Below are 24617 nucleotides of genomic sequence, written 5' to 3'. Positions count from 1 at the left end.
CGACTGAACAGAAGATCAGTTCACCGTTAGGAGTCTATTAGCTCCACTAATGAGCTATTCGGATACAAGTAGCAATAAGCGCTGGCTAATGGTGCTGGTTAATTAACCGATCATCAATCAATCTTTCAATAGGAACACACTCCCCAGAAACCCTTTGCAAGCAATAAGGGTTATTAATGATCTGGATGATGGGATGGATTGCACCCTCAGCAAGTTCACCGATGACACTAAGCTGTGGGGAGAGGTAGATAGGCTGGAGGGTAGGGATAGGGTCCAGAGTGACCTAGACAAATTGGAGGATTGGGCCAAAAGAAATCCGATGAGGTTCAACAAGGACAAGTACAGAGTCCTGCACTTAGGACAGAAGAATCCCAGGCACCGCTACAGGCTGGGGACCGACTGACTAAGCGGCAGTTCTGCAGAAAAGGACCTGGGGATTACAGTGGATGAGAAGCTGGATATGAGTCAGCAGTGTGCCTTTGCTGCCAAGAAGGCCAATGGCATATTGGGCTGCATTAGCAGGAGCATTGCCAGGCCAGCAGATCCAGGGACGTGATTATTCCTCTCTATTCAGAAGTGGTGAGGCCACACCTGGAGTATTGCGTCCAGTTTTGGGCCCCCCACTACAGAAAGGATGTGGACAAATTGGAGAGAGTCCAGCGGAGGGCAATGAAAATGATCAGGGGGCTGGGGCACATGACTTACGATTAGAGGCTGAGGGAACTGGGCTTGTTTAGTCTGCAGAAGAAAAGAGTGAGGGGGGATTTGATAGGAGCCTTCAACTACCTGAAGGGGGGTTCCAAAGAGGATGGAGCTCGGCTGTTCTCAGTGGTGGCAGATGACAGAACAAGGAGCAATGGTCTCAAGTTGCAGTGGGGAAGGTCTAGTTGGATATAAGGAAACACTATTTCCCTAGGAGGGTGGTGAAGCAGTGGAATGGGTTACCTAGGGAGGTGGTGGAATCTCCATCCTTAGAGGTTTTTAAGGTCAGGCTTGACAAAGCCCTGTCTGGGATGATTTAATTGGGGATTGGTCCTGCTTTGAGCAGGGGGTTGGACTAGATGACCTCCTGAGGTCTCTTCCAACCCTAAGTTTCTATGATTCTATGATAAGGGCTCAAGCCAGAAGCAGCCTCTCTCTATGAAATCCACCTCCCCTTCCTTCCTAGTGACCACAAACCCTCCCACTCCAGGGACCCAAGGCTCTACCCTGGCTTAGGGCTTTAGACGAATGCCCATCACCCTAGCGTCTGGGCGAAAAGAATTCTGCCACCCAACCACCAACCCTACTATTCTCACTCACTTGTTTGAGGCCCGGATCCTGCAGAGACTTAACATGGGGCTCAACTGTCAAAGTCAAACTTGTGTGCCTGAAGTTAAGCGCGGTTAAGTCTTTGCAGGATCGGGGCCTTAGCTCTTTGGGACGAGGGATGTTGCTGATCCAAGCCCAACGAAGCACCATGTAAAGAATATTAGAGGGTGTCTCGCTCCTTTCCCTGAACCACCTGGTGCTGGCCACTGCCCAGAGACAAGCTATTGGGCTAGGTGAGCCCCTGGGCTGACCCAGCCTGGGGATTCCTAATATATGGGCCCTGTAAACACGTCTTATGCTGATCATCGATCTCCGCCTGGCAGTGTAAGGGCTCAAGATTTTCAGCAGATTCCTCCACATAACAGGTAATGCAGTCCAGTTAGAGGAAGAAGGCAAGGAGTCAGGACTCCTGGGTTCTATCCCCAGCTCTGGGAGGGGAGTGGGGTTTAGTGGTTAGAGCAGGGGGGGCTTGGAGCCAGGGCTCCTGGGTTCTATTCCTGGCTCTGGGAAGCCAGAGGAGCCTAGTGGTTAGGGGAGGCGGAAGGGAGGGGCTGGGATCCTGGGTTCTACCTTTCCCCTCTAGGGCTTTAGTTCTGAGCTGGCCCCAGATGAGAGGCTGGAGAACAGGACATGGAGCCTTGCATCTCTCCTAGTGCTGGATTAACTGCAGAGGCTTCAACCTGGGCTTGCAGACAGGGCTGGGAATAGCAGCTGGTGCCTGGGTCAGCACTGAGAGGCACTAGGAAACCTGGGAGCCATCAGCTTGGCTAGCAGGAGGCTGCGGATGAGGAGTGAGGCAGAGCTGTGGGGGAGGGACTGGGCTGGCAGGGGGCTGCAGGTCCGGAATGAGGGGCACCGGCAGAGCTGGGGGGCAGGGGCTGGGCTGGCAGGGGCTGCAGGTTGGGAGTGAAGGGCACCTGGAGAGCTGGGTGGGAGGGGCTGCGGTTCGGTTTGGGAGTGAGGGGCACAGGGAGAGCTGGGAGGGAGAGGCTGGGCTAGCAGGGGGCCGCAGGTCGGGAGTGAGGGGCACCGGGAGGGCTGGGCCGCAGGTCGGGAGTGAGGGGCGCAGGGAGAGCTGGGGGGCAGGGGCCGGGTTGGCAGGGGGCTGCAGGTTGGGAGTGAGGGGCACGGGGAGAGCTGGGGGGGGAGGGGCTGGGCTGGGCTGGCTGCAGATCGGGAGTGAGGGGCATCAGGAGAGCTGGGGGGGGGGGGCTGGGCTGGGCTGGCTGCAGATCGGGAGTGAGGGGCATCAGGAGAGCTGGGGGGGGGAGGGGCTGGGCTGGCTGCAGATCGGGAGTGACGGGCACGGGGTGGGGCCGGGCTGGCAGGGGGCTGCAGGTTGGGAGTGAGGGGCATGGGGAGAGCTGGGGGGGCAGGGGCCGGGTTGGCAGGGGGCTGCAGGTTGGGAGTGAGGGGCATCAGGAGAGCTGGGGGGGGGAGGGGCTGGGCTGGGCTGGCTGCAGATCGGGAGTGACGGGCACGGGGTGGGGCCGGGCTGGCAGGGGGCTGCAGGTTGGGAGTGAGGGGCACAGGGAGAGCTGTGGGGGGGAGGGGCCGGGCTGCCAGCTGTTTTCCATTGGCTGCTGAGCCAAAGTTCCTGGGGGTGACAATCTGCCTCCCGCCTCCCCTCTACTCCTCTGGAGGACTAGGGGACGCTCTATCCCACGCCGGGCCGCAGTTGTCTGCTCCAAACTCTCAGACACGTGGGGGGCCGGAGGCAGAGAGGAAGCAGCGCAGCTGGGGGGTGAGGGGGGGGGGCACAACGAGAATTGATTAAGGGACAGGGACCAGCCCTTTTTAAGGAGGCACCGGGGGATGCTGGGGGCGAATAATCAGGGGTGGAAGATTTATTGAGGGGTCCCCCGGAGGGCTGGGGGGCAAGGGTGGGGACTGGGTGGCGGAGGGTTGGGGTAAGGGGGCAGGGATGGGTGGGGGTGAGAGGGGGTAGGGGAGGGTTGAGGTGAGGGGAGGGTTGCGGGTGTGGTTATGGGAGGCACTAGGGGCACCTGGGAGGGGTGGGAGTTTTCATGGGTGCTGGCGGGGTGTAAATTGATGCAGATAAACATGCCCTGATTTGGCCTCTCGTGCAAAGGCCCCACTCCTCCCCCCACCTGTCCCGGTGTGGGGGGGCCCGGCTGGGACCTGCGGTAGCTCAGAGCAGCGCTGGTCAGGGTGCCGCTGGCCGCCCAGCTAATCCAGTGGCTTTTCTCGCAGGCAGCCATGGAGCTGGGCAACTCCTGCTTCCAGTCGGACCTGGATTTCTGCCCAGAGTGTGGGACCATCCTGCCTCTGCCAGGCGTCCAGGACAAGGTGACGTGCGTGCGCTGCTCCTTCTCCATCGATGTACGAGGTGAGGGTGGCAGCATCACCCCCCACACACGTTCTGGCATTTATCTAGGGGAACTGAATTCCCCTCTGTCCACTAGTGAAATCCCTCGGGGAGGGGGGGAGGGCGGACAGTGTGTTAGAGCAGGGCAGGCTAGAAGTCAGGACTCCTGGGTTCTATCCCCAGCTCTGGGAAGGGAGTGAGGTTGAGTGCTGGCCCTCTGAGAGGCAAGTCTCTAAAGTGCATTAGTTCCTCTCTCTGACACACACATCGCTCAATAACTCTCTTCCTCTCCCTGCACAGATTTCGAAGGGAAGGTGGTCCAGTCCTGTGTCGAGTTCAACCGGCTGGGCTCCGTGGCTCTGATGATCATGGACGATGGGCAGGAGGTCAAGGGACCCATGGTGAGTGGGGATTTCTGTGGACCGGAGGGAAGGAAAACACACATCAAGAGTCTCCTAACATCCTGCAGCGGGAAGTCCCACCAGTACATTAGCACCTGACTTTGACTTATTTCCCTTTTATCCCAGTGGAGGATTTTTTGGGGAGGGGTGGGAGGGAATCTTCATTCCATGGATTTGACTCGGCCTTGGTGATCCTTTCAGATCGACAGGAAGTGCCCCCAGTGTGGTCACGAGGGCATGGTCTACCACACCCGGCAGATGAGATCAGCGGATGAAGGACAGACTGTCTTCTACACCTGTGGCCAGTGCAAGTAAGGCGCTGTCCCTTCCCTACTGCTCTCGTGCGAGGGGAAAGCCTGGAGAGTTATTGCCCGCAGGGGAGGAGACCCGTCCCCAGGTCACCTAGATCTCGCTGTATTTCCTCATCAGCTAAACCGATCCAGGTTGTTCCCTTAAAATGAGACATCACGGTTAGCCCAACCCCCTCCCCCCCCAAAAAAAACCCCCAAAGGAAATGCCCAGAAAAAAAATCGTTAACTCTGCTTTCTTGCTGTACAAGGTGTACACAATGTGCTCCCAAGCATTTCAGCTAGTCATATTTATAGGATGATTCGATACGTTACAAAACTCTTCAGTAAAATCCAACCCACCCGTTTGTCCCAGTTCCTTTTGTTCTGTACCTTTCCTTATCTTTGTTGTGGATACTGGCATTCTAGGTACCGGCCTGTGAAGGGGCCTCCCTGGCTTGCACTTAGACACACAAGGCGTGTATCTTAATTTTCCTATCTGGGTGGTATTACTGCAGGGTATTGTGGGATGTAGCTTAGATTTTTCCCAGAGTGCTGTTTACTCACGCTAAGCCAGGCCTTGGTATAATGTGGTGCACGCTAACCTAACATCTGTATATTGGCTGACGTCGGATTGGGTGTGTACGGGGCAACCTAAGATTTACCAATTAAAAACCAAAGCAGCCTAAGAACTTGGACGGAGGCTTCTTGTGTGGTCTGGATTTATTCACGAAGTGCACAGGGAAATGCAAGAACTGCCCCGCATAGCCCTGCCCAGCTAAATCCCAACTCTGTGCAGGGTTCTTCGCCCTGTCCCGGCTAAGACTTCCCTCTGGCAGACACATCCTTCACCTTCGTCCTTCCTAGGTGGCTGCTGCTCCCTGCAGCCTTTCCGTCCTTGGGAGCTTGGGAGAGTCTTTGGACTTGTCTACACTTGAAATATGTAGTGTAGACACTGCCTGCGCTGCGGGAGGGGTTCTCCCATCGGCGCAGGTAATCCACCTCCCCGAGAGGCGGTAGCTAGTTGAACGGAAGAATTCGTCCATCAGCCAAGCACTGTCTACACTGGGACTTAAGTCAGCTTAACTGTTCTGCTCGGGGGGGGGGGGTATTTTTCACACCTCTGGGCGACGTAGCTGAGTAGATCTAATTTTCCAGTGTGGGGCAGTTTGTGTAGTCCTGCTGCCCTCATTTGAGTCTCTCCTGGCTTCCTTCGTGGAGTTGCCCTTCTTAGCCACATGCCCTGCCTGTAGTGTGACGTAACTCATCAACCTAAGTGGAGAAAAGGAGTAAAGTGGGTCGGGGTGGGGCTGGCATCCTCTATCTCCTCTTAAATGGAACCCCCGGTCACCCCCAAAGAGCAGCTTATGGGGGATCTCCATCCCCAGAGGGATTAGGGATACTGGAGGGGAGGGAAGCTTTCCCACAGCAGTGTCTCTGGTCTCCCTGTGACTTTAGCAGCATCCTGCAGCAGTGAGTTCCACAGATCAAAAAAGAAATACAAAAGGAAAAGCTTCTGCAAAGGATTGACGCTTGGCTTTTGTTGTGCGCAGGTTCCAGGAGAAGGAAGACTCATGAATGGAGCAGCACAGGGGCAGAGGGCCATGGACAAGAGAAGACTAGATGTAACACCTACCCCTCCTTTACCCAGAACAACTTGCCTCACCTCCTAACGAGATTGTTTTCTTGGCTCAGGCCCAGGTCGACCTATGGGCTGACAGCCACCACCACCCAGTGTTCACCGCCACTGGTGCCTGCAGCCCAGTGAAGCAAAGGAGGGGCGTGAACACAACTCTGGCCCTGCAGAGGTGACTCCAAAGGGTGTAACCATGGGGGATACCACATCCCCCTTTCCCATCCCCTAGGGGAACCTCAAGTCCTCAGCCCCAGGGGATGTAGAGCCATTTGTGGAGAGCTCAAGACTATTTAAGGCTGCTCTGGCAGTTCCCACGCTGGACCCCAGCTGCTGCGTTCTCTGGGGAGAGCCTGTTGGTGTATTGTGCTTTGTGGGGGGAGACATGGGGGGTTTGCTCCCCTCTCTCAGGATCGTGGGCTGTGGAGGACAGACCAGCTGGGGAGTCCTGGGTGCATATTTCTGGGCAAGTCTACAACCCCATACTCCTAGGAGAAGTAAATAAAATCCTATTTTGTACATGAACCAAGCGTGTCTCACTCTCCTCCTGGGTCTAGAATCACAGAGATGGGGGCCCCTTAGTGCCAGGTGCTGCACAGACACACAGCGAGAGACAGGCCCTGCCCCAAATCACAGCCAATTGGTGGGAGGGGGAACAGGCACAGGGAAGTGAAAGGACTTGCCTAAGGTCCCACATGGAGTCAGGGGCAGAGGCATGAATTGAACCCAGGTGTCCTGAGTTCCCTATTAAAACACTGACTGCACCTTCCTGCCAGCCCCTGACTGTCTCTAGTGCTGAAGCTGGCAGAGCCTGGCCCTGCCCATGGCTGCCCCACTGAGACCCCCAGGGCCTCTCAAGCCCTGCCCCCAACTGTATTTACGCTTCCCCCTATGCCCCTCAGTCATTGTCCCCTCACAACCCCTATTAAGCCCCACCCTTTTTGCTCTCCCCACCATGCCTCTTTCCCCCCTAGCTTCCCCCATGGCCACCCCACTCAGTTCCTCCCCCCCCCAGCTGTATGCCCTAGCCCCCCTCAGGCTTGATTCCCCCCACTAAGCCCCCCTTTCCCCACATGCCCCCCACAGAGGCCTTGCCCCATTGAACCCCCTCCCCTTTGTGATCCACCATGGCCTCCCCACTCTAACTGCAAACCCCTTCCTCCTGTGCCCTTCTCAGTCTTTACCCCCCACTGAGCCCCCCTTTCCCCATATGTTCCCCCCACTCAGCACTGGTCCCCCCATTGGGCCCACTGACCCCCCCGGTATCCCTCTTCTCCCCATGTGCACCTGATGGTCCCACTGAGCCCCCCACTTCCCTTATGCCCTCCACCTGTGCCCCCATAGTGCCACTGACCCCAGCAGTGTTTCCCTTCCCCTATACCACACAGACCCACTGAGCCCCTCACTACATCCCCCTTCCCCTGTACCCCCATAGTCCCACTGAGCCCCCCACTGCACCCTCCTTCCCCTGTACCCCCATAGTCTCACTGCACCCCCATAGTCCTACTGAGCCCCCCACTGCACCCCCCTTCCCCTGTAGCCCCCACATGCCCCCCATGGTCCTACTGACCTCCCCTTAATGACCCTCAGAGTATGCCGCCCCCCGCCGTGAGACCCATCACGTGACAGCTCAGGCTACCGCCCCGGGGGGGCCTCCCACCAGCCCCTCCCTGCCTTGGACGTGACTCAGGCTAGAATTCTCTCCCGCCCCCTTTTTCTGGACGCGCATGCGCGCCGCGCCCCGGTACGGCGGAAGTGCCGCGCCGAGAATTCCCTTCCTTCCAGAGCCAAAGGAGCGGGGGGTGGGGGACTGTGTTCCGGTACTCGCACCCGGAAGCGGGAAGTAGTGGGCTGGTGACCGGAAGTGGCGTGCGGCCGGTGGTGGGAGCCGGGCGGTCGCTCGCCGCGAGCTGCTGGGAGAGCCGGGGCAGCCGCAGGGGGAGCGAGGCAGGGGCGGTGCGCGGCGCAGACTCTTCCCCCCGGCAACCGGGGCCGCGGAGGGTGGGGGCCGGGCAGCGCCATGGCGGAGGCGACTGCGACTGCGACAGCGACGGCCGGTGGGAGGGCAGCCAGCGCCACCGTGACCGAGACCATCACCATTGAGCCGGTGAGCGGGATCGGGGGCCGGGGGGGGGGGGCGGGAAAATACCGGGATCCGGCCCGGGGGGTGTCAATATAAAATCCCCGGATGGGGGGGGGATATTTGGGAGGGGGTTATTGTAAAATCCAAGGATTTGGGGTTGTAAATTTTGCAGAAGTTAATATAAAATCCCAGGGATTTGGGGCAGGTTATAAAAAAAAATCGTGGGGGGAGGAATGTAAAATCCCAGGAATTTGGGGGGGTGTATAGATTTGGGGGGTTAATTTAAAATCCTGGGGGATTTGGGGCGGGTTTATAACATTGGAGGAGGGTAAATATAAAATCTCAGGGATTTGGGTTTTTTTGTAAATTTGGGTTTTTAAAAAATATAAAATCCCTGGATTTGGGGGGTGGTTTTTTGTTTGTTTGTTGTAATTTTAGGGGTTAATATAAAATTTCAGGGATTTGGGGGGTTGTACATTTTGAGGAGGATTTAATACATAATCCCAAGTATTAGGGGGGTTTATAAATATTTTTGGTGAGTTTAACATAAACTCAGGGTTTGTGGGTTTTATAAATGGGGGCGGGGGGAATAACGTTCCAAACCGCAGGAATTGGGTTTTAAAACAAAAACTAAAATAAAATCCTGCAGGTTTGAAAAGCGGGGGTTGCCTGTCAGTCTGTTTTAATTTGGGGGATGGGGGTGATTGTAAAATCACAGGAATTTGAGAGATTAAAAATGTGTGGGGCTAATAGAAAATCACGGGGCTTTAGAGGTTTTATACACTGGGGGAGGCGGGTTAACACACAATCACCGGGATGTGTACGTTTTATTTAAATCTGGGGGTGCTTAGTATAAAATCATGGGGATTAGTGGCTTTTTTTTTTTTTAGTTTAGTTTTGGGGATTTAATATAAAATCACATGGATATGGGGGTTTATTTTGGGGGTTAAAATCTTGGGAAATTGGGTTTTTAATTTGAGGGGGTTTTTAAATGTAGAATCAGAGGGATGTGGGGTGGTTGTTGTTTTTTTTTTGTATTTTCTTTGTTTGGGGGGTTTAAATATAAAATCACAGGAACATGGGGAGAATTAATATAAAATCATGGGGATTTGAGCTTGGAGACTTTGCAAGCCTGTGGGATCGTGGGGGGGGGGGGATTGTAGGGGGAAATGAGGATTTGAGGGGAAACCACTCATTTTCGGGTGGCTTGGATTTTCACCATTAAAATCAAATCCGGTTTTGATTAAACAGCCCCGGTTCTCTCTTTTAGATGCCGAGTATTAACTAGCAGTGGGGAGCGTTAGTTAAAAAATTCACTCAGAGGCCCCCAAACTGGCCCCCTGGCCCCACCTGCATGTGCCCCCGCTGGGCGCTTCCGTGAGCGCTGTACCCTTCGTGGGTGCCACGGCATTGGTTGTCACAGCGACCGTGATGCCAGGGAAGCCACGGTAACCGCAGGCTGTGGGAGTCACAGCAACCGTTGCTGTGAAAGGGGGGGCGGCGGTTGCCACGGCAACCATCCCAGCGACAGGAGGGCGTGGTGCCCACGGTGACACGGCAATCGTTATGGTGACTGCAGGAAGTGGGAGTGGGGCAACTATCCCAGTAGGAATGGGGTGTGGTACCCATGGTGACGCTCATGGTGGCCGTCACGGTGACGATTGTCTGTTGTAGCTATGGCAGCGGCAGCAGGTCGTGGCTCTTGTGGTGCACATCAGTTAGCACAGGGCGAGGGACACAGGGAACCCTGGCAGCCACGGAATGTGGTAACCCTGGTGACTGCCACAGCCGGAACAGGGCACAGTAGCCATGGAAACAGCAGGGCGTGGGAGCCCCGGCAACCGCAGGGTGTGGTCCCCAGGAAGTCCGGAGTGGTCCCGAAGGCGGTGGTGGAAGGGACACGCCGTGGAGCCGGGCAACAGTCGGACTCCCGGGGGCCTTGTGAGAGGGTTTGCCTCACTGTCATAGAAGAGTGCCCCCTATTGAGCCCCCTGCCCTGCTCCCTGCATCACAGCGCCCCATAGTGCCACACTGCAACCAGCACTGACTTTGAGGGCAGAGCGCCCCCTACTGGGCCCCTGTCCTGCTCCCTGCAACTCAGCACCCCCTAGTGCTGCCCTGTGGCCAGCCCTGCCTGCCAGGGTAGAGCACCCCCTACTGAGCCCCCCTCCCCACTCCCTGCATCACAGTGCCCTCTAGAGCTGCCCTGTGGCCAGCCCTGCCTGCCAGGGTGGAGCACCCCCTACTGAGCCCCACTCCCTGCATCACAATGCCCCCTCGTGCTGCCCTGGGGCCTGCCCTGCCTGCCAGGGTAGAGCACCCCCTACTGAGCCCCCCGTCCCACTCCCTGCAGCACAGCGCCCCCTAGTGCCGCACTGGGGCCTGCCCTGCCTGCCAGGGCAGAGTGCCCCCTACTGAGCTCCCCACCCTGCTCCCTGAAGCATGGTGCCCCCTGCCGTCTCAGGTCTCTCCCTACTAATCCAGCCAAGGTCTTTCTCCGTGGGTCATCTGTGACCGGCCATGGTCTGATCCCCCCACTCTCTCTCCACCCCGCGCCCTGTCCCCTTGGCAGGAGAACCGCAGCCTGACCATCAAGCTGAGGAAGCGAAAGCCGGATAAGAAGGTGGAATGGTCGAGCGACACGGTGGACAACGAGCACTTGGGCCGTAGGTCGTCCAAATGTGAGTAGCCACGGCTCCCCCCTTCCGAGACTCCCCCCATCTGGGTACAGGGCCTTTAGCCACATCACTCCGAATGGGGCGGGCAGTGGGGGCTAGTGGTTAGAGCGGGGGAGGCTGGGAGTCAGGACTCCTGGGTTCTCCATCCCTCCCCTTCCTGCTTCCACATGCTCAACACAAACCTCTTCACCTCAGCAGTGCTGCTGGATCCCACCCCCTGCGCCAGCCAGTCCCCTGCCCTGGGGGCGGATCGGAACCAGCACCCCCTGGAGGGGAAAGGCCCTGTGTCCCACGCCTCACCCCGCCCCTGAGCCAGCCAATCCCCTGCCCTGGGGCTGGATTGGAGCCAGCGCCCCCTGGATGGGAAAGGCCCCGTGTCCCACTCCTCATCCCGCCCCCGAGCCAGCCAGTCCCCTGCCCTGGGGTTGGATCGGAGCCAGCGCCCCCTGGAGGGGAAAGGCCCTGTGTCCCACTCCTCACCCACTCCTCACCCCTCGGCCGGGCCACAGGGCTGGGTGCAGGCTGACAGCTCGGGGACTTCTGACTCCCTCTGTCTCTCTCCACCCTCCCCCTCCTGCCCCGGCATCACGCCCCTCGCTCCCCCACCCCCTTATTCCTCCACTGTGGCCCCCCCATCCCCTCTAACCTCCCTTCCCCCTATCGCCCTCCCATCTCCATGTAACCGCCCCGCCCAGGCTGCTGCATCTACGAGAAGCCGCGGGCCTTCGGCGAGAGCTCCACGGAGAGCGAGGACGAGGAGGACGAGGGCTGCGGCAACGCCCACTGCATCCGGGGCCACAGGAAGGGGGAGCACGGGGGCCGGGGGGGCGGCGGCTCCGGGGGGGGCAGGGGCAGCCCCCGCAAGGCCGAGCCGCCGGGCCAGGACCACGCTGCAGCCATGCAGCACTGAGCCCCCCCACCCCGCCGGACTGACCCGGGGACGCGGGCGTGTCCGTCTGTCCGTGAGCCTCGTGGCCTGCGAGCTGCTGTCGTCTGTCGGTCCCGCCCGGTGCCCCGGCATGGAATGTACCAAGCGACGGGCCGGCTGCGTCTCTGTGCTTCTCCATTAAACGTCTGTGTCAGTGACCACGAGCGGCCGCGGCCTGCTGCTTTCTGTGGGGGGGCTGGGCGCAGCTCTGCCGGTGTCCCCTGCTCCTGACGCACTGCCCCCTGCTAGCCCAGCCCTGGGCTTCTCCCCCCAGCTCTGCCAGTGTCCCTCACTCCCGAACCGCAGCCCCTTGCCAGCACAGCGCCCCCTCCCCCAGCCCTGCCGGTGCCCCTCACTCCCGACCCACAGCCCCCTGCCAGTCCAGCCCCTCCTCCCAGCTCTCCCGGTACCCCTCACTCCTGACCTGTAGCCCCCTGGCAGCCCATCCCCTCCCCCCCCCCCCCAGTCCCACCGGTGCCCCTCACGCCTGACCCGTAGCCCTCTGCCAGCCCAACCCCCCCACCCACCGGTGCCCCTCACTCCTGACCCACAGCCCTCTGCCAGCACAGCCCCTCCCTCCCCCAGCCCTGCCGGTGCCCCTCACTCCTGACCTGCAGCCCCCTGCCAGTCCAGCCCCTCCCCCTAGCTCTCCCGGTGCCCCTCACTCCTGACCTGCAGCCCTCTGCCAGCCCGGTGCCCCTCACTCCCAACCCGCAGCCCCCTCCTAGCCCAGCCCTTGGCTTCTCCTCCCTCCCCACAGCTCTGCCAGTGCCCCTCAGTCCTCACCTACTACTATCCCTCCGCCCCCATCACACACACAGCTCTGCCAAGGCCCTGAAATAGAAGCTTTAATCACCCTTGTTTTCCCTTTCATAGCTGCAAATGGTGTTGATCATAAAACGTTTACAGTGTCCTGGTAAGAGGACAAACAATCTTTGGCTGTGGCCTTGTTTCCTTCCATGCTTCTTCCTGATGTATAAAGGAGGCTTGTTGGATTTTACCTGGAAAAGGTGGTGTGTTTTTCCTGCTTGATTTCTTTTTAACACTAGAAATCTAGGTATCGTCTGCCCTGGAAGTCTCTCTAGGTGACTAAAGAACTGGTGTGCTTACAGCATTGCGGATACCCTGGAAGACAAACGCGCTCCGCTGATTTGTGTTCAATTGAACGCTCTTTCTTCGCCTTTATCTCAAACACCCCCAAAACAGCTGGGAGAAAACCTGTCTTCGTGAAAGAGTCCCTGTTCCTAAATCCCCTTCCCTTGCGACCTCTCCTGATCTGCCTCCTGGTTCCTTCGAGGTAACCTCCAGCAAAACTGGGAAGACAAGATGTGGACATCCTGTTATTTTCTAAATTAATAAGAAAAATTCTCACCGGTCCCCCATCCCCCCCCAACTAAACCCCTCACCTCGAAAGCTTTCTGTATACCTCGTTACGGGCATGAACTTGACGCTTGATTTCCACGTACCCACGCTCTGTGGTTTACCTTCAATAAATATCCGTCCCAGTGAAATAGTCCTGCAGCAATGAGCTCCACAGCTCCACTGTGTCTCATATGTGGTGGTATTTCCTTTCCTTAGAGGCTGCTGTCACGTGTGCAGTGACTCTGGGTGTACTCTCCCAGAGCCGGGAGTGAGGTCTTGTGGTTAGAGCATGGAAGTTGGGATCTAGGACTCCTGGGTTCTTTTCCCAGTTCTGGGAGGGGAGTGAGATCTAGTGGGTAGAGGGCAGGGGGGGTGGAGGCTGGGAGCTAGAACTCCTGGGTTCTTTAGCCAGTTCTGGGAGGGGAGTGCGTCTCGGAGTAAGAGCAGCATGTTTTCATTTAGCCCTTTTTGAACTCGTAAATGCCTCACTTAACCTTCCCATCTCTGTATCTCTTCTTTCCCTGATGAGCAGCTGTGTTCGGGGCTGCCTCTACCTGAACTTTCTGCTAGCTCTGATGGTTAGACACGGTGTCCCCGAAAGTCAGGATGTCGCTGCTAATAGTCCTCTATTCTCAATCCAAAGGCCTCCAGCAGATCATACATCTGCAGTGGAAATGCAGCCACCTCTGGCGTGGAGCACAGCCACTCTGTAACGGCAACTCTGTGCAGTGGTCGATGGGCAATGCGGAAATGCAGCCACCTCTGGGGTGGGGGATGGCAGCTGGGTGACAACCAGGCAGCAGTATGCCCGAGGAATTGCTCATCCTGCCCTGAAAGGCAGCTGCCTCCGGGGTGGAGCACAGCAGCTGGCTCACACAGCCTCTCTGCAACCGCGAGGACTCTTCAGAGAGACGGATGCCGTGGGCCGAGGCCCTGACGCGTGAGCAGCAGCTGTGGGACTTTTGTCACAGGCACTAAGGGCTGTGGTTTTTCTTCATTAAATAACTACAGCCTGAAGCAGAACAGCGCCCTCTCCAGGCAGAGTGGGGGTTAGGGGCAGTGCTGACCAGGAGTGTTTCCGTCAGCTCTTTATTCAGTGGCTGGGTGGGGAGCTGGGAGTCAGGACTCCTGGGTTCTACTGGGGAGGGGGGTGGGCTCTAGTGGGTGAGAAAGGGGGGACTGGGAGGCAGGATTCCTGGGTTCTATCCTCAGCTCCAGGAGGGGAGTGCTGTCTAGTGGGTTAAAGCAGAGCGGGCTGAGTATCAGAGCCTGATACTGAAATCTGAGCCGGCAGCCGGTGCACAGGGACGGCCAGACCCGATCCACTGGCGATCCCAGAAAGACCAGGGCAGCACGGGCCCGGGTGCCCCCACTCCATCCCCTTGGCGGTCTTCTCTGTATGGCCGGTGGGCAGCCGAGCAAGGCCTGCTGGGCCCCACCTGGGGAGACTGTGCTCCCGGGAGCTGACTCCTTGTTTGGGAAGTGGTAAGGTGCAGAGGGAGATGCTGGGCCGGGACTGGAGCTGTCAGGCGCTCCCAGGTGCCCACTGGCCCTGAGAGCCGTTGTGTCCAGCCAAGGGACGGACGGGGATAACTGAGGCAGGCTCCCACAATGCACTGTGGCAGGGGTCATTCACCACCACGTTGGCTTTGTCGCCCTCTAGTGCCTGCCCCATACGCCAGCTTCTTGGGGCTGGGTCAGCGGCTTGGGCGCTGGGGGGAGTGCGAAGGAGCGGCCGCTTTCCTCCCGGAGCAGCAGAGGCTCCTGGATCGTTATTCCGCACCTGGGACCCGGAGAGGACTCCAATGCTAGCTGGAAGGAGCTGGAGCCCTGCCCCAGACCTGGCTTCGTCCCAGCCCCTCTCATCTCAGCTCCTGCTGGTACAGGCCCAAGGCTGGGATAATGGGAACAAGCCAGGCGGGGCTGCCCATCTTCCTGTAGCCAGGCTGAGGGGAACTCCCAGGAAAAACAGCCTGGAAGAGGGAAGCTGTCATTATCCTGGCATGAGCCGGCCCCCAGGGACGGGATTCTGTGCGTGCAGCAAAGAGTTGCCTTTTATGGAGGAATTCTTCTCCGAGAGTTTGATTTGCCAAGCGGTTGGGGAGGTCAGAGAGAGGCAGGACTCCTGGGTTCTCTTGCTCGGGGAGGGGAGTAGGGTGTAGTGGGTTAGAGCAGGGGGGGCTGGGAGCCGGGACACCTAGTTTCTATTCCTGGCTCTGGGAGGGGAGTGGGGTTTAGTGGATTAGAGCAGGGGCGGGGCTGGGAGCCAGGATGCCTGGGTTCCATTTAGTTAGTCATTTCCTCTCTCTCAGCCTCAGTTGGCTCTCTTGTTAGTGACTCATCCGTAACTGTAAATACTTAGGTCCAGAGCCTAAAGAGTTTTGGGCCCCTCTCTCCCACTGAACCCAATGAGAGTTAGGGGCCTGAACGCCGCTGAGGCGCCGGCCCTGAGGGCAAGCCACTAGTGGGAGGGCTAAAGGCTTGTGAACCTCCAAACACGCGACAAGCTTAGCTGGCTGTCTGGTATCCCCACTGATGCACAAAGAGGTTTAACCTCAGAGCCACATGGACAAAACCACCCTGTCCCCAGGAGCCCAGCCAGGGCAGGGAACAGGCCACAGCTGCCTCCCAGCCAGGCTCTCTCAGGCAGAAGCGGCTCCGTCCCGTTCCCCGTTGGGCTGCCAGAGAGCGCGGCCGAACGTGCCGGGGGAGAGGTGCAGGGAGAGAAGGACAGAGCCCCTCTCCCTCCTCACCCCTGGCAGGCCAATCGGGGGGGCACTCAACCCCCCATGCCCGTTGCAATGTTCCCCTGCAGCATGCAGCCCTTACCCACTTACAGCAATCCCAGGCCTGCTGTCTTCGTCTGGGGATGGCACACACACCCGCTTGTCTGATTCAGCTCCAGCACTCAACTCCGTACCGCGACACTGAGGGATGTTGATAGTGAAAACAGCCAGTTGTGTGAGATCCAAGAGCCAGTGAGTACAGCTAATGGATCTGCCCAGCTATATAGTAAACAAAATCGTAACGTACTGTCTAGGGACTAAACAAAACCGACCCATCACGTTTCCCTTGCCCCAAAGGGCTTTTGCCCAAGTTTCAGGATGATCCTGTTTTTTCATGACTAATCTCACTGCTCAATTATTTCCTAGGTGCATGGTAAGGGGGTGGCATCCTCTAATATCCCCCAAAGTTCATTGTCGGCCCCTAGTCCATTCTCCAGTGCCACCTCTCCCTGTGGCCTTTGGATGTAAAAGGAGCGCTCATTGTGTTGGCTGACTGCAGAGAGAGGTGAGTTTGCAGGCATTGGCTGGCAGAAACTTGTTTGTGAGCTCTGCCTGGCTACTGGTTGGGACAGACTTTCAGCAGCCATCGGAAACGTCTCAGCGAGTATCTGTGCCAATTCCTCATGCCGCTATTAATGACCAATGTGACCCGTGTTTTCATTTAACACCTCCCAGGATATCTTGGGTGAGCCAGATGGCACGTGCCAGGTGAGGAAATTCTCTTGCCCGCTGGCATAGAGGGGTTTCGGGGGCACACCACGGTCTTCAAAAGAAAACCCAAGAGCGAAGGACTGGCTGGCCCATGTTTCCCAGAGGAGTTTATTTTTTCCCCTTGTGCTCAAAAAAAAAAAAAAAATCATCACAATAGAGGCCTGCACTGGACTAAATACAAACTCCAGGGGCAGCCACACAAGAATACAACACAGCTGCAGCGGAGAGCGGCAGGGAAAACTGGTGAGACGAGAGAGCGGACGGCATGAAAATACTCAGTGGGGTAGGGGAACGGGCTACGGGCCGACCTCATCTGGCCCCAAGCTGGGGGGGACTGGCTGGTTCGGGGATTAGGATACAGGGCCTTTCCCTTCTATGGCTCTGATCTGGCCCAGGGCTGGGGGGCTGGCTGGCTCGGGGGGCAGGGAATGGGACATGGAACCTTTCCCCTCTATGGGGCATTGGCTCTACTCTTGTCCCAGGATCCGATCTGGTCCAGGACAGGGAGACGAGCTGGCTGGGGCGGGGGGCGGGGGGGAGAATGGGACATGGGGCCTTTCCCTACTAGGGGGCGCCAGCTTTGATCATTAGCCCCAGACGGTTCTTCCTAGCTGTGCTCCATAAGATGGGCCAGTGGGTCCCACTTTTGTTCTTAGGGGGAGGCATTTCTGCATCTGTCCCCAGGGCTGGTCCATCGACATTCAGCTTGTCCCTGTCCCCTGGAGGGGGGACCCCTGTGGGCACGAGGCTGAGGCCTATCCGCAGGGGGTCACTGTATGTGCCGCGCCCGAGCTCTGGTGCATGTGGCTGGAGGAGACACCCTGGCTGCCTGGCATGGCTCGGGAGCACATTGAATCTCTCAGGGGTTGCCTGGGAGCCAGGGCTGGTCTCCAACGCCCAGGTGGACGGTCCTGATATTGTCCGAGAGGCTCAGGTCAGAGTGGACGGTTTGGGGAGGGTCCGGCATCACGTTAGCTGCAGAGAGAGAGGGAGGGTATGGATGATAATCACCCCAAAGGGATCTATAGGCTTGTTATGCTAGGGACACTTGCCCAGCGCTGAGATGCAGCCACCTCTGGGGTGGGGCAGTTGGGGAACAGCCCCACAGCAAGGGATCGTTCACCCAGGGCTGAGATGCAGCCACCCCTGGGTGGGTCGGTGGGTGAGAACAGCCGCACCGAAATGCTTCCTTGGGGTCATTCACCAGCATGGAGATGCAGCCGTCTCTGGGGTGGGAGGTAGCTGCACCATGACATTCCACGGGGATCACTCACCCAGAGCTGAGCTGCAGCTACTTCTGGGGTGGGGGCGCTGCCGCTGGTTAAGAGCGGCGCAGCAATTTAGGACAGGGAGCGCAGAAGGATGTAACGGCAACAGCTGGGAGAATTTATGGCGGTGGAATTAAACGGACTGGAATTCAGTGTCAGTGGCCCGGCTTTGAGAGGAAAGCAGCTTTAATAACCCTGAGCGGCTTTATGGCCGAACGGCATCAGGCGCCCCCTAGTGCCGCACTGGGGAATTGGGGTCTGCACTGAGTGGGAGAGGAAAGCGCCCCCTACTGCACTTCTGTCCCACTCCCCGCAGCACAGGCATTTCTTGTGCCACTCTCGCCACACTCCATCACTGACCCTGGGACCATCAGCTGTTGGTGCCGCCTCCCCTATTAAGCTCCACGCCCTATTCTCAAGGGCCGGACATCCCCCCATGGAGGTTGCACTTGGATTATGGCCATTCCTCCCTGCCATGCTCACACCTGGGGGAAATCATAGATCGGGGCCTTGGGGGCAGGTGAATGGTGGCCGGTGATAGCGCCATCCGTGCCAGGCCCTGTGCCCGCCAACTTACACCATGCAGGAGAAGAAAGGGGCGCTCACTATCTGCAGATTTTCCCGACACCCTGGTGGAGAGAAGACAGAGAGAGACGTCATTAGACTCAGGGTAGAGTTGGCCATCGGCCACGGGACAGGAGCTGTTGGACAGAGCTGGGGGATATTTTTCGGTAGAAACTTTTTTGAGTAACAAAATGCAGATTTGGCAAACTACTGTGTCGTGGATTTGCATCTGTTTTGCCAAATTCTTCATTTTGGAAACTAAAGTCAAAATTCATGTCAATTTCGCTGAATTGTTTGTTTTGAAAGAAAAACAAGCAATTTCCCCCACAAAATTTGTGTCAGTTTAGCTGATCTGTTTATTTTAGGGAAAAAAAATCCCCCCCCCCAAAAAAAACCCCAAAATGTTTCAATTTTTTTGGTAGGAAACAACTTTTCACTTCTTAAGTTTCTTTCCTTTTATTTTTAATAAAATTCAAAAATAGTTTTAAAAGGGTCATAATTGAAACACAATGTTTTGCTCGCCTCAAAATGATTTTTTCCCCCACTTTTCGCTTCACTGAACATTTCAAAAACTTTTGGTTTCCACTCAACCCGTAACAATTTTTTTTAACTTTTCAAAAGTGCTAAAATGGCTGCTCTCTCCTGAAGCTGATGGGGTCTCAAGTCCGGTCGGACACTTGAAGCTCGGTACTTGGCTGGCCAGTGGCTTGGGCCAGCCGGTGGCCAGGGATTGGGGCCAGGGGTCAGGCCGGCCAGCGGCCTGGGACTAGAGGCGGGCAGGCCGGCCAGGGTTTGGGGCAGCTGGCCCAGGGCTCGGGGCAGGCTCCTCTGGCCGCAGTGGAGGGGGGATCCAGTAGTCAAGGGGGGCCAGAAGCGCTGGGGTAGGGGTGGGGCCTTGGGTGGAAGGGGAGGGGCTGGGGGGCTAACCTCCCCAAAGGGGAGGTTCACGTGCCACCCATGGGGGCTTTGTCTTCTATAGGCGCCCATTACCCCCTACCCCCATCCTGATTTTTCACACTTGCTATCTGGACACCATAGACCCAGGCGGTAACAGTGTGTGGTGCGGGGTCCAATCAGGCTCCGTGCCCCGGAACAGGGTCAGGAAGAAGACGGAGGGGAAATGAGCCCGCAGGGGAAGAGGGCGAGGAGAAAGCTTGGCTGGGCAAGAGGCGCTGGCTTTGCTGGGCCTGGCCCAAGCTGCCCACGGCACGTGGTTGAGGCTGGCGTGCCCAGGTTGGCTGGTGCCAGGAGGAGATATTGACGTGGCCGGCTCATAAATTCCAAGAGGGTGAGTGGGGCTGGAACGGCTCGTGCGTGCGGTGAGCCAAGGTCTGTGATGAGCCGGGGAAGGATGCAGTGGGACGAGCCAGGACGGTTCCACGGGCGGGTCGCGGTGGCTGATGACAGGATTCCCACCTGCCCGGGGGGCTGCTGACTAATTCACGAGGACAGGGCCCCAGGGCGCGGCCTGTGTTTACATTCCACGCCTTGGCCTGGCCCGCTGCCACCGCCAGGTAAACAGCACGTGGGCACCGAGCCCAGCTGCATGCGCAGGCAAGTGCTTGCAGCAGGGGAGGGCTGGGAGCCAGGACTCCTGGGTTCTAGCCCCAGCTCTGGGCGAGGAGCAGGGGTTAGCAGGTTGAAATGAGTGGGGGCTGGGAGCCAGGACTCCTGGGTTCTAGCCCCAGCTCTGGGTAGGCAGTGGGGTCTAATGGTGGCACTGTCCCATTGTGATTGGCTGGCACTTTCCCCCATGACCTTTAAGGCTGGATGGCTTGGTGGGAGGAGCCCCAGTACACAAATGGGAACCACAGCTAGAGCCTTTTGCACTAGCCCAGTGGCTCTCAACCTTTCCAGGCTACTGTCCCCCTTTCAGGAGGCTGATTTGTCTGGTGTACCCCCAAGTCTCCCCTCACTTCAAAACAACATGCTCACAAAATCAGACCTAAAACTACAAGTGTCACAGCTCCTGTGAGTGCTGATGTTCTCCTTGTTACCATATCGTTCTAAACGAAATCAAGGGGAATAGAAATCTTGTACTTCCATTTCAGTGCATAGTCTATAGAGCAGGATAAACCAGTCACTGTCTGGCTGAAACTTTAGTTTGGCCTGACTTCTCTAATGTTTTTTATGCAGCCTGTTGTAAAACTAGGCTTATGTCTAGAGGAGCTGATGTCCCCCCGGAAGACCTCGGCGTACCCCTGGTTGAGAGCCGCTGGGATAGAAATGAAGGGGGTCGGGCGGGGCAGTCAGGATTTTGGATGAGTCAGCCCCCCCCGACTATATTTCTGTTCCCCCACCAGTAAAATAGGGACCGGGGTGGCTTCTGGGTTACCGTAGGAGGCAGTTAAAGGGGTCCTGTGTGTAGGCAGCACTGAAATAACAGACCCGTAACCTTTCCGGCCTGCCCGCCACATAATGGACACCCTGCATGGGAATCGGCCCATCTAGCCTGGTATCCCGGCTCCCCGCCATCCACATCAGACCAACGGGGCCCATTCAGCGTCTGTTAGCGGCCGTGTGGTGGGTGCCTCCGAGGGAGCTGTCGAAATCCCCCCCCACACACACACACACAGCGCAAGACCAGGCCCTGGGGAACCTGGGAGCTGCTATTTGCTTTGTGCAGCGCCCGGCGCGATGCGGGGGGGGGGGTGAGACCTCCAGGCAGAACCACAGCACGGGGGCGGAGATGGGTGGAACTGGAGGAGGGTCACGAGCTGGAGCCAGGATGGCTTAAAACCCAGCCCCACTGCTCAGCATGGAAGAGTGTCTCCTTGCTGCCCAAAGCAGGGGTTGGGCTGGTAACTGTTACAGCCCTCACAGGGGACGCAGCTCCTATCTTTAGCCCCGAAGGTTCTCGGTTCAATCCCCAGCATTGGCTCGTTGCACCCGGCTCAGACCCCGGGCAGGGGCTCTTAGCTTCTCACCTCAAATTGTCTGTGTTCCCCCTCCCAGGGTCTCTGGGTGCCTCCTCTTCTTCCATACCAGCAACCCCCATGGAGGGGAGCTTTAGGATCCCTCTCCCCATAGCAAGGTTCCCAGTTGTGTCCCCCTCATACCGGTGGCTCTGGGGGCATCTGTTCCCCCATTTCCCACCCCCATGGCAAGGGCTTTTTATGCCCCCAATTCTCCCCCACATGATAGGAGCTCTGTGTGTCCCCATACCAGATGCTTCCCATCTCCCCCCCCAAATGGAAGTTCTTGGCACCCCTTTCTCCCTGCCCCCATGGCAAAGGTTCTGCCTGCCCCCCATTCCAAGGGCTTCCAATTCTCCCCCCACTTCCCTTCTCCCCCCCATGGCAAGGGTGCTGTGTGCCCCCCCCCGTTCTCCCCTCCCTGCCCCCCAGACCGGGAGCCGCTCTAGGAATTATTGGGGGGCAGTTCTCCGGCCTGCACTCTACAGAAGCTCAGACCAGATGATCACAATGACTCCTTCTGACCTTGGAATCAATGAATCACGTCTCCCCCCCGCCGCCCCCCGCCCACACCAGGAGTTCTGCGTGCCCGCCCTTCCCCCCTGCCAGAGTCTCCCATTCTCCCCCCACCCTCCATAGGAGCGTCTCTGTGGACCCCTCATACCCCCCATCCCTGGGTCCCCCAGTCTCTCCATGTCTGTATTATTCAAGAAAACAACAAAGCAACCCTACCAAAACAAGACACTCCCCTGCACAAGCGTCTCCCCTGTGGTGGGGTGGCTGGGAGAATGAACAGCTGGTGACAGATGTGTCAGTGCGTTGTGTCATGCACGACGGGTAGGCGCTCCGCTCCCCAGCAATGAGAGCTGCGCTGGAGCCTATATTATAATCATAATAACCCCTTGCGCGTGTGCTTTTCATCTTCAGAGTTCAAAGCGCTTCGCAAAGGAGGTCAGGATCATTAGTTCCATTTTAGAGCTGGGGAAACTGAGGCTCGGGAGAGTGAAGTGCCGAAAGCCAATGGCAGAGCCAGAAAAAGAGCCCAGGGGTCCTGTGGCCCAGCTGGTGCTTTGTCTCCCGGGCCACCCTCCCGTGCACAGATTAGAATCCTGCAGCAGGGCATCCCACGGGTTAACCAGCCACCTACCTGCCCCTCTGGCATGACCGACACTGGGATCCAACCGCCGCGCCGCCGACGGGGCTTGGCCTCCTGGGCTGTCTTGGCGTTGAGGTTCTGGGCGATCTTGACCTCCACGGCCAGTTTGACGTGGGTGCGCAGGCTGCGCCGCTCGAAGACCTGCTGGCATTGGGGGCAGGACAGCACCCCCGCCCCCTCCCGCTCCCACTGGCCCGTGATGCAGGCTCGGCAGTAGCTGTGGTCACAGTCCAGCAGCACCGGGTCCTTGAAGGGACCCCTGCAGATAGGGCAGATGATGGAGCGCTGCAACTCTGCCACCGGTCCCCGGCCTTCCATGGCTCCTTTCTCTTTGCTCGGGCAACTCCTTCCCCTTTATGCAGGGTGTGGGCGGAGAGGGAGGAGCATCCCCTAGGGGCTGGAGAGGCTCCAGGTAAACATCCCCTTGCGTAACTGTCTGGTTCTTCCACTCCGCCAGCTTCTCTCCCTGGCAGGAATGCGGCACAGGCAGCGTGTGGGTTTGACTGGTTCTGCAAAGGTGTTGTGATCTCGGGGGGGTTGGGAGCCAGGATTCTTGGGTTTACTCCCCAGCTCGGGGAGGGGAGTGGGGTCTAGTGGGTTAGAGCAGGGGAGGCTGGGAGTCAGGACTCCTGGGTTCTGTGCCCAGCCCTGAGAAGGGAGTGCGATCTAGTGGGATAGAACTGGCAGGGGGTTGGGAGTCAGGACTCCCGGGGTCTATCTTTGGCTGTGCCGCTAACTCCCTGTGTGACTTTAGGCAAGGTCTGGTGCCTCAGTTTCCCCAGTGAAAAGAGGCTTACCATGATGCTGCCCCGCGCAGTGGGGAGGCGCTGCTCTGATCTTGGGGACGGGCTAGGCCTGGCCCAAATGTACAATGGCTGTCAGGGGCACAGGCAGGACAAAGAGCCCGGAGGTCACCACTGTAACTAGTGAAAGGGCCAAGCCTCCAGGCCAGGAAATGCCGTGCCGGGTAAAGAGCTGGGGAGAATCCAGCAAGCTCCAGCCGACTCTGGAGAGGAAGAGACAGATCAAAGCTTGACAGCGAGGCACAGCTTGTGAAAGGCACCTGCTCTCGGCAGATGCTTGTTAATGACATTCCCCAAGAGGGAGGGGAGCATTTGCCCCACTGTACCGAAGGAGAAACTGAGTCACAGATGTCTACCTGCTTGTTAAACAGTGAGGAGGGGAGTCAGAACCCAAGAGTCCTGACACCCATTTGCCACCATGCTCTAAGCACTAAACCAGCTTGCTCCTGCTAGAACTGGGGATAGAACCCAGGAGTCCTGACACCCACCCCCCCACCAGCTCTAGTCACGAGACCCCCACTCTCCTGCCAGAGCTGGGAATAAAACCCAGCTGTCCTGACATCCAACCCCTGCCCCCTTGCTCCAACCATTGTCTGTTCTTCATAATCCTGTCTTGGGAGATAAATTTTAAAGATGCACATGCACAGAGAGATAGGTTATTACCCTAATTTTGTCCCTATTAGGGCCAGCTGCTATTTCAGGTGAGATCAGGGCCCCGTTGTGCATAAGAACATAAGAACATAAGAAAGGCCGTACTGGGTCAGACCAAAGGTCCATCTAGCCCAGTATCTGTCTACCGACAGTGGCCAATGCCAGGTGCCCCAAAGGGAGTGAACCTAACAGGCAATGATCAAGTGATCTCTCTCCTGCCATCCATCTCCATCCTCTGACGAACAGAGGCTAGGGACACCATTCTTACCCATCCTGGCTAATAGCCATTTATGGACTTAGCCACCATGAATTTATCCAGTCCCCTTTTAAACATTGTTATAGTCCTAGCCTTCACAACCTCCTCAGGTAAGGAGTTCCACAAGTTGACTGTGCGCTGCGTGAAGAAGAACTTCCTTTTATTTGTTTTAAACCTGCTGCCTATTAATTTCTTTTGTTATGTGTCTATGCAGTGCTGGGCACTGCATAGACACACAGGGAGAGACAGTCCCTGCCTCAGCTGAGATCAGGGTCCCGCTGTGCCCGGCGCTGCACAGACACACAGGGAGAGACAGTCCCTGCCCCAGCTGAGATCAGGGTCCCGCTGTGCCAGGCGCTGCACAGACACACAGGGAGAGACAGTCCCTGCCCCAGCTGAGATCAGGGCCCCATTGTGCCAGGCGCTGCACAGACAGCAAAGATCTTCCCATCTAACGCGAGCACCTGAAGTTGAGTGAGTGACTTGGGAGGCTTC

General features: G+C 57.7%; 3 protein-coding genes across 3 annotated transcripts in view; all 3 read left to right on the top strand.

The window, feature by feature from the left end:
- Nucleotides 1–24617, top strand: part of LOC135888153 (zinc finger protein 721-like) — a 202873-nt gene that overhangs the window by 159614 nt on the left and 18642 nt on the right. The gene's annotated exons all lie outside the window — the stretch shown is intronic.
- POLR1H (RNA polymerase I subunit H) lies at nucleotides 3001–6484 on the top strand. Its single transcript, XM_065416245.1, has 5 exons — nucleotides 3001–3055; nucleotides 3526–3661; nucleotides 3941–4041; nucleotides 4243–4352; nucleotides 5882–6484. Exons 2-5 carry the CDS (start codon nucleotides 3532–3534, stop codon nucleotides 5904–5906), a joined length of 366 nt encoding a protein of 121 aa, XP_065272317.1. The 5' UTR covers nucleotides 3001–3055; nucleotides 3526–3531; the 3' UTR covers nucleotides 5907–6484.
- On the top strand, nucleotides 7978–11975 carry PPP1R11 (protein phosphatase 1 regulatory inhibitor subunit 11). Its single transcript, XM_065416244.1, has 3 exons — nucleotides 7978–8068; nucleotides 10617–10725; nucleotides 11418–11975. The coding sequence occupies exons 1-3, from the start codon at nucleotides 7982–7984 to the stop codon at nucleotides 11630–11632; spliced, it is 411 nt and encodes a 136-aa protein (XP_065272316.1). The 5' UTR covers nucleotides 7978–7981; the 3' UTR covers nucleotides 11633–11975.

This window comes from Emys orbicularis, chromosome 13 (assembly GCF_028017835.1).
Source record: "Emys orbicularis isolate rEmyOrb1 chromosome 13, rEmyOrb1.hap1, whole genome shotgun sequence".
NCBI lineage: Eukaryota > Metazoa > Chordata > Testudines > Emydidae > Emys > Emys orbicularis.
The sequence above is the reverse complement of the archived record's forward strand: the minus strand, read 5'-3'. Positions and strand labels throughout refer to the sequence as shown.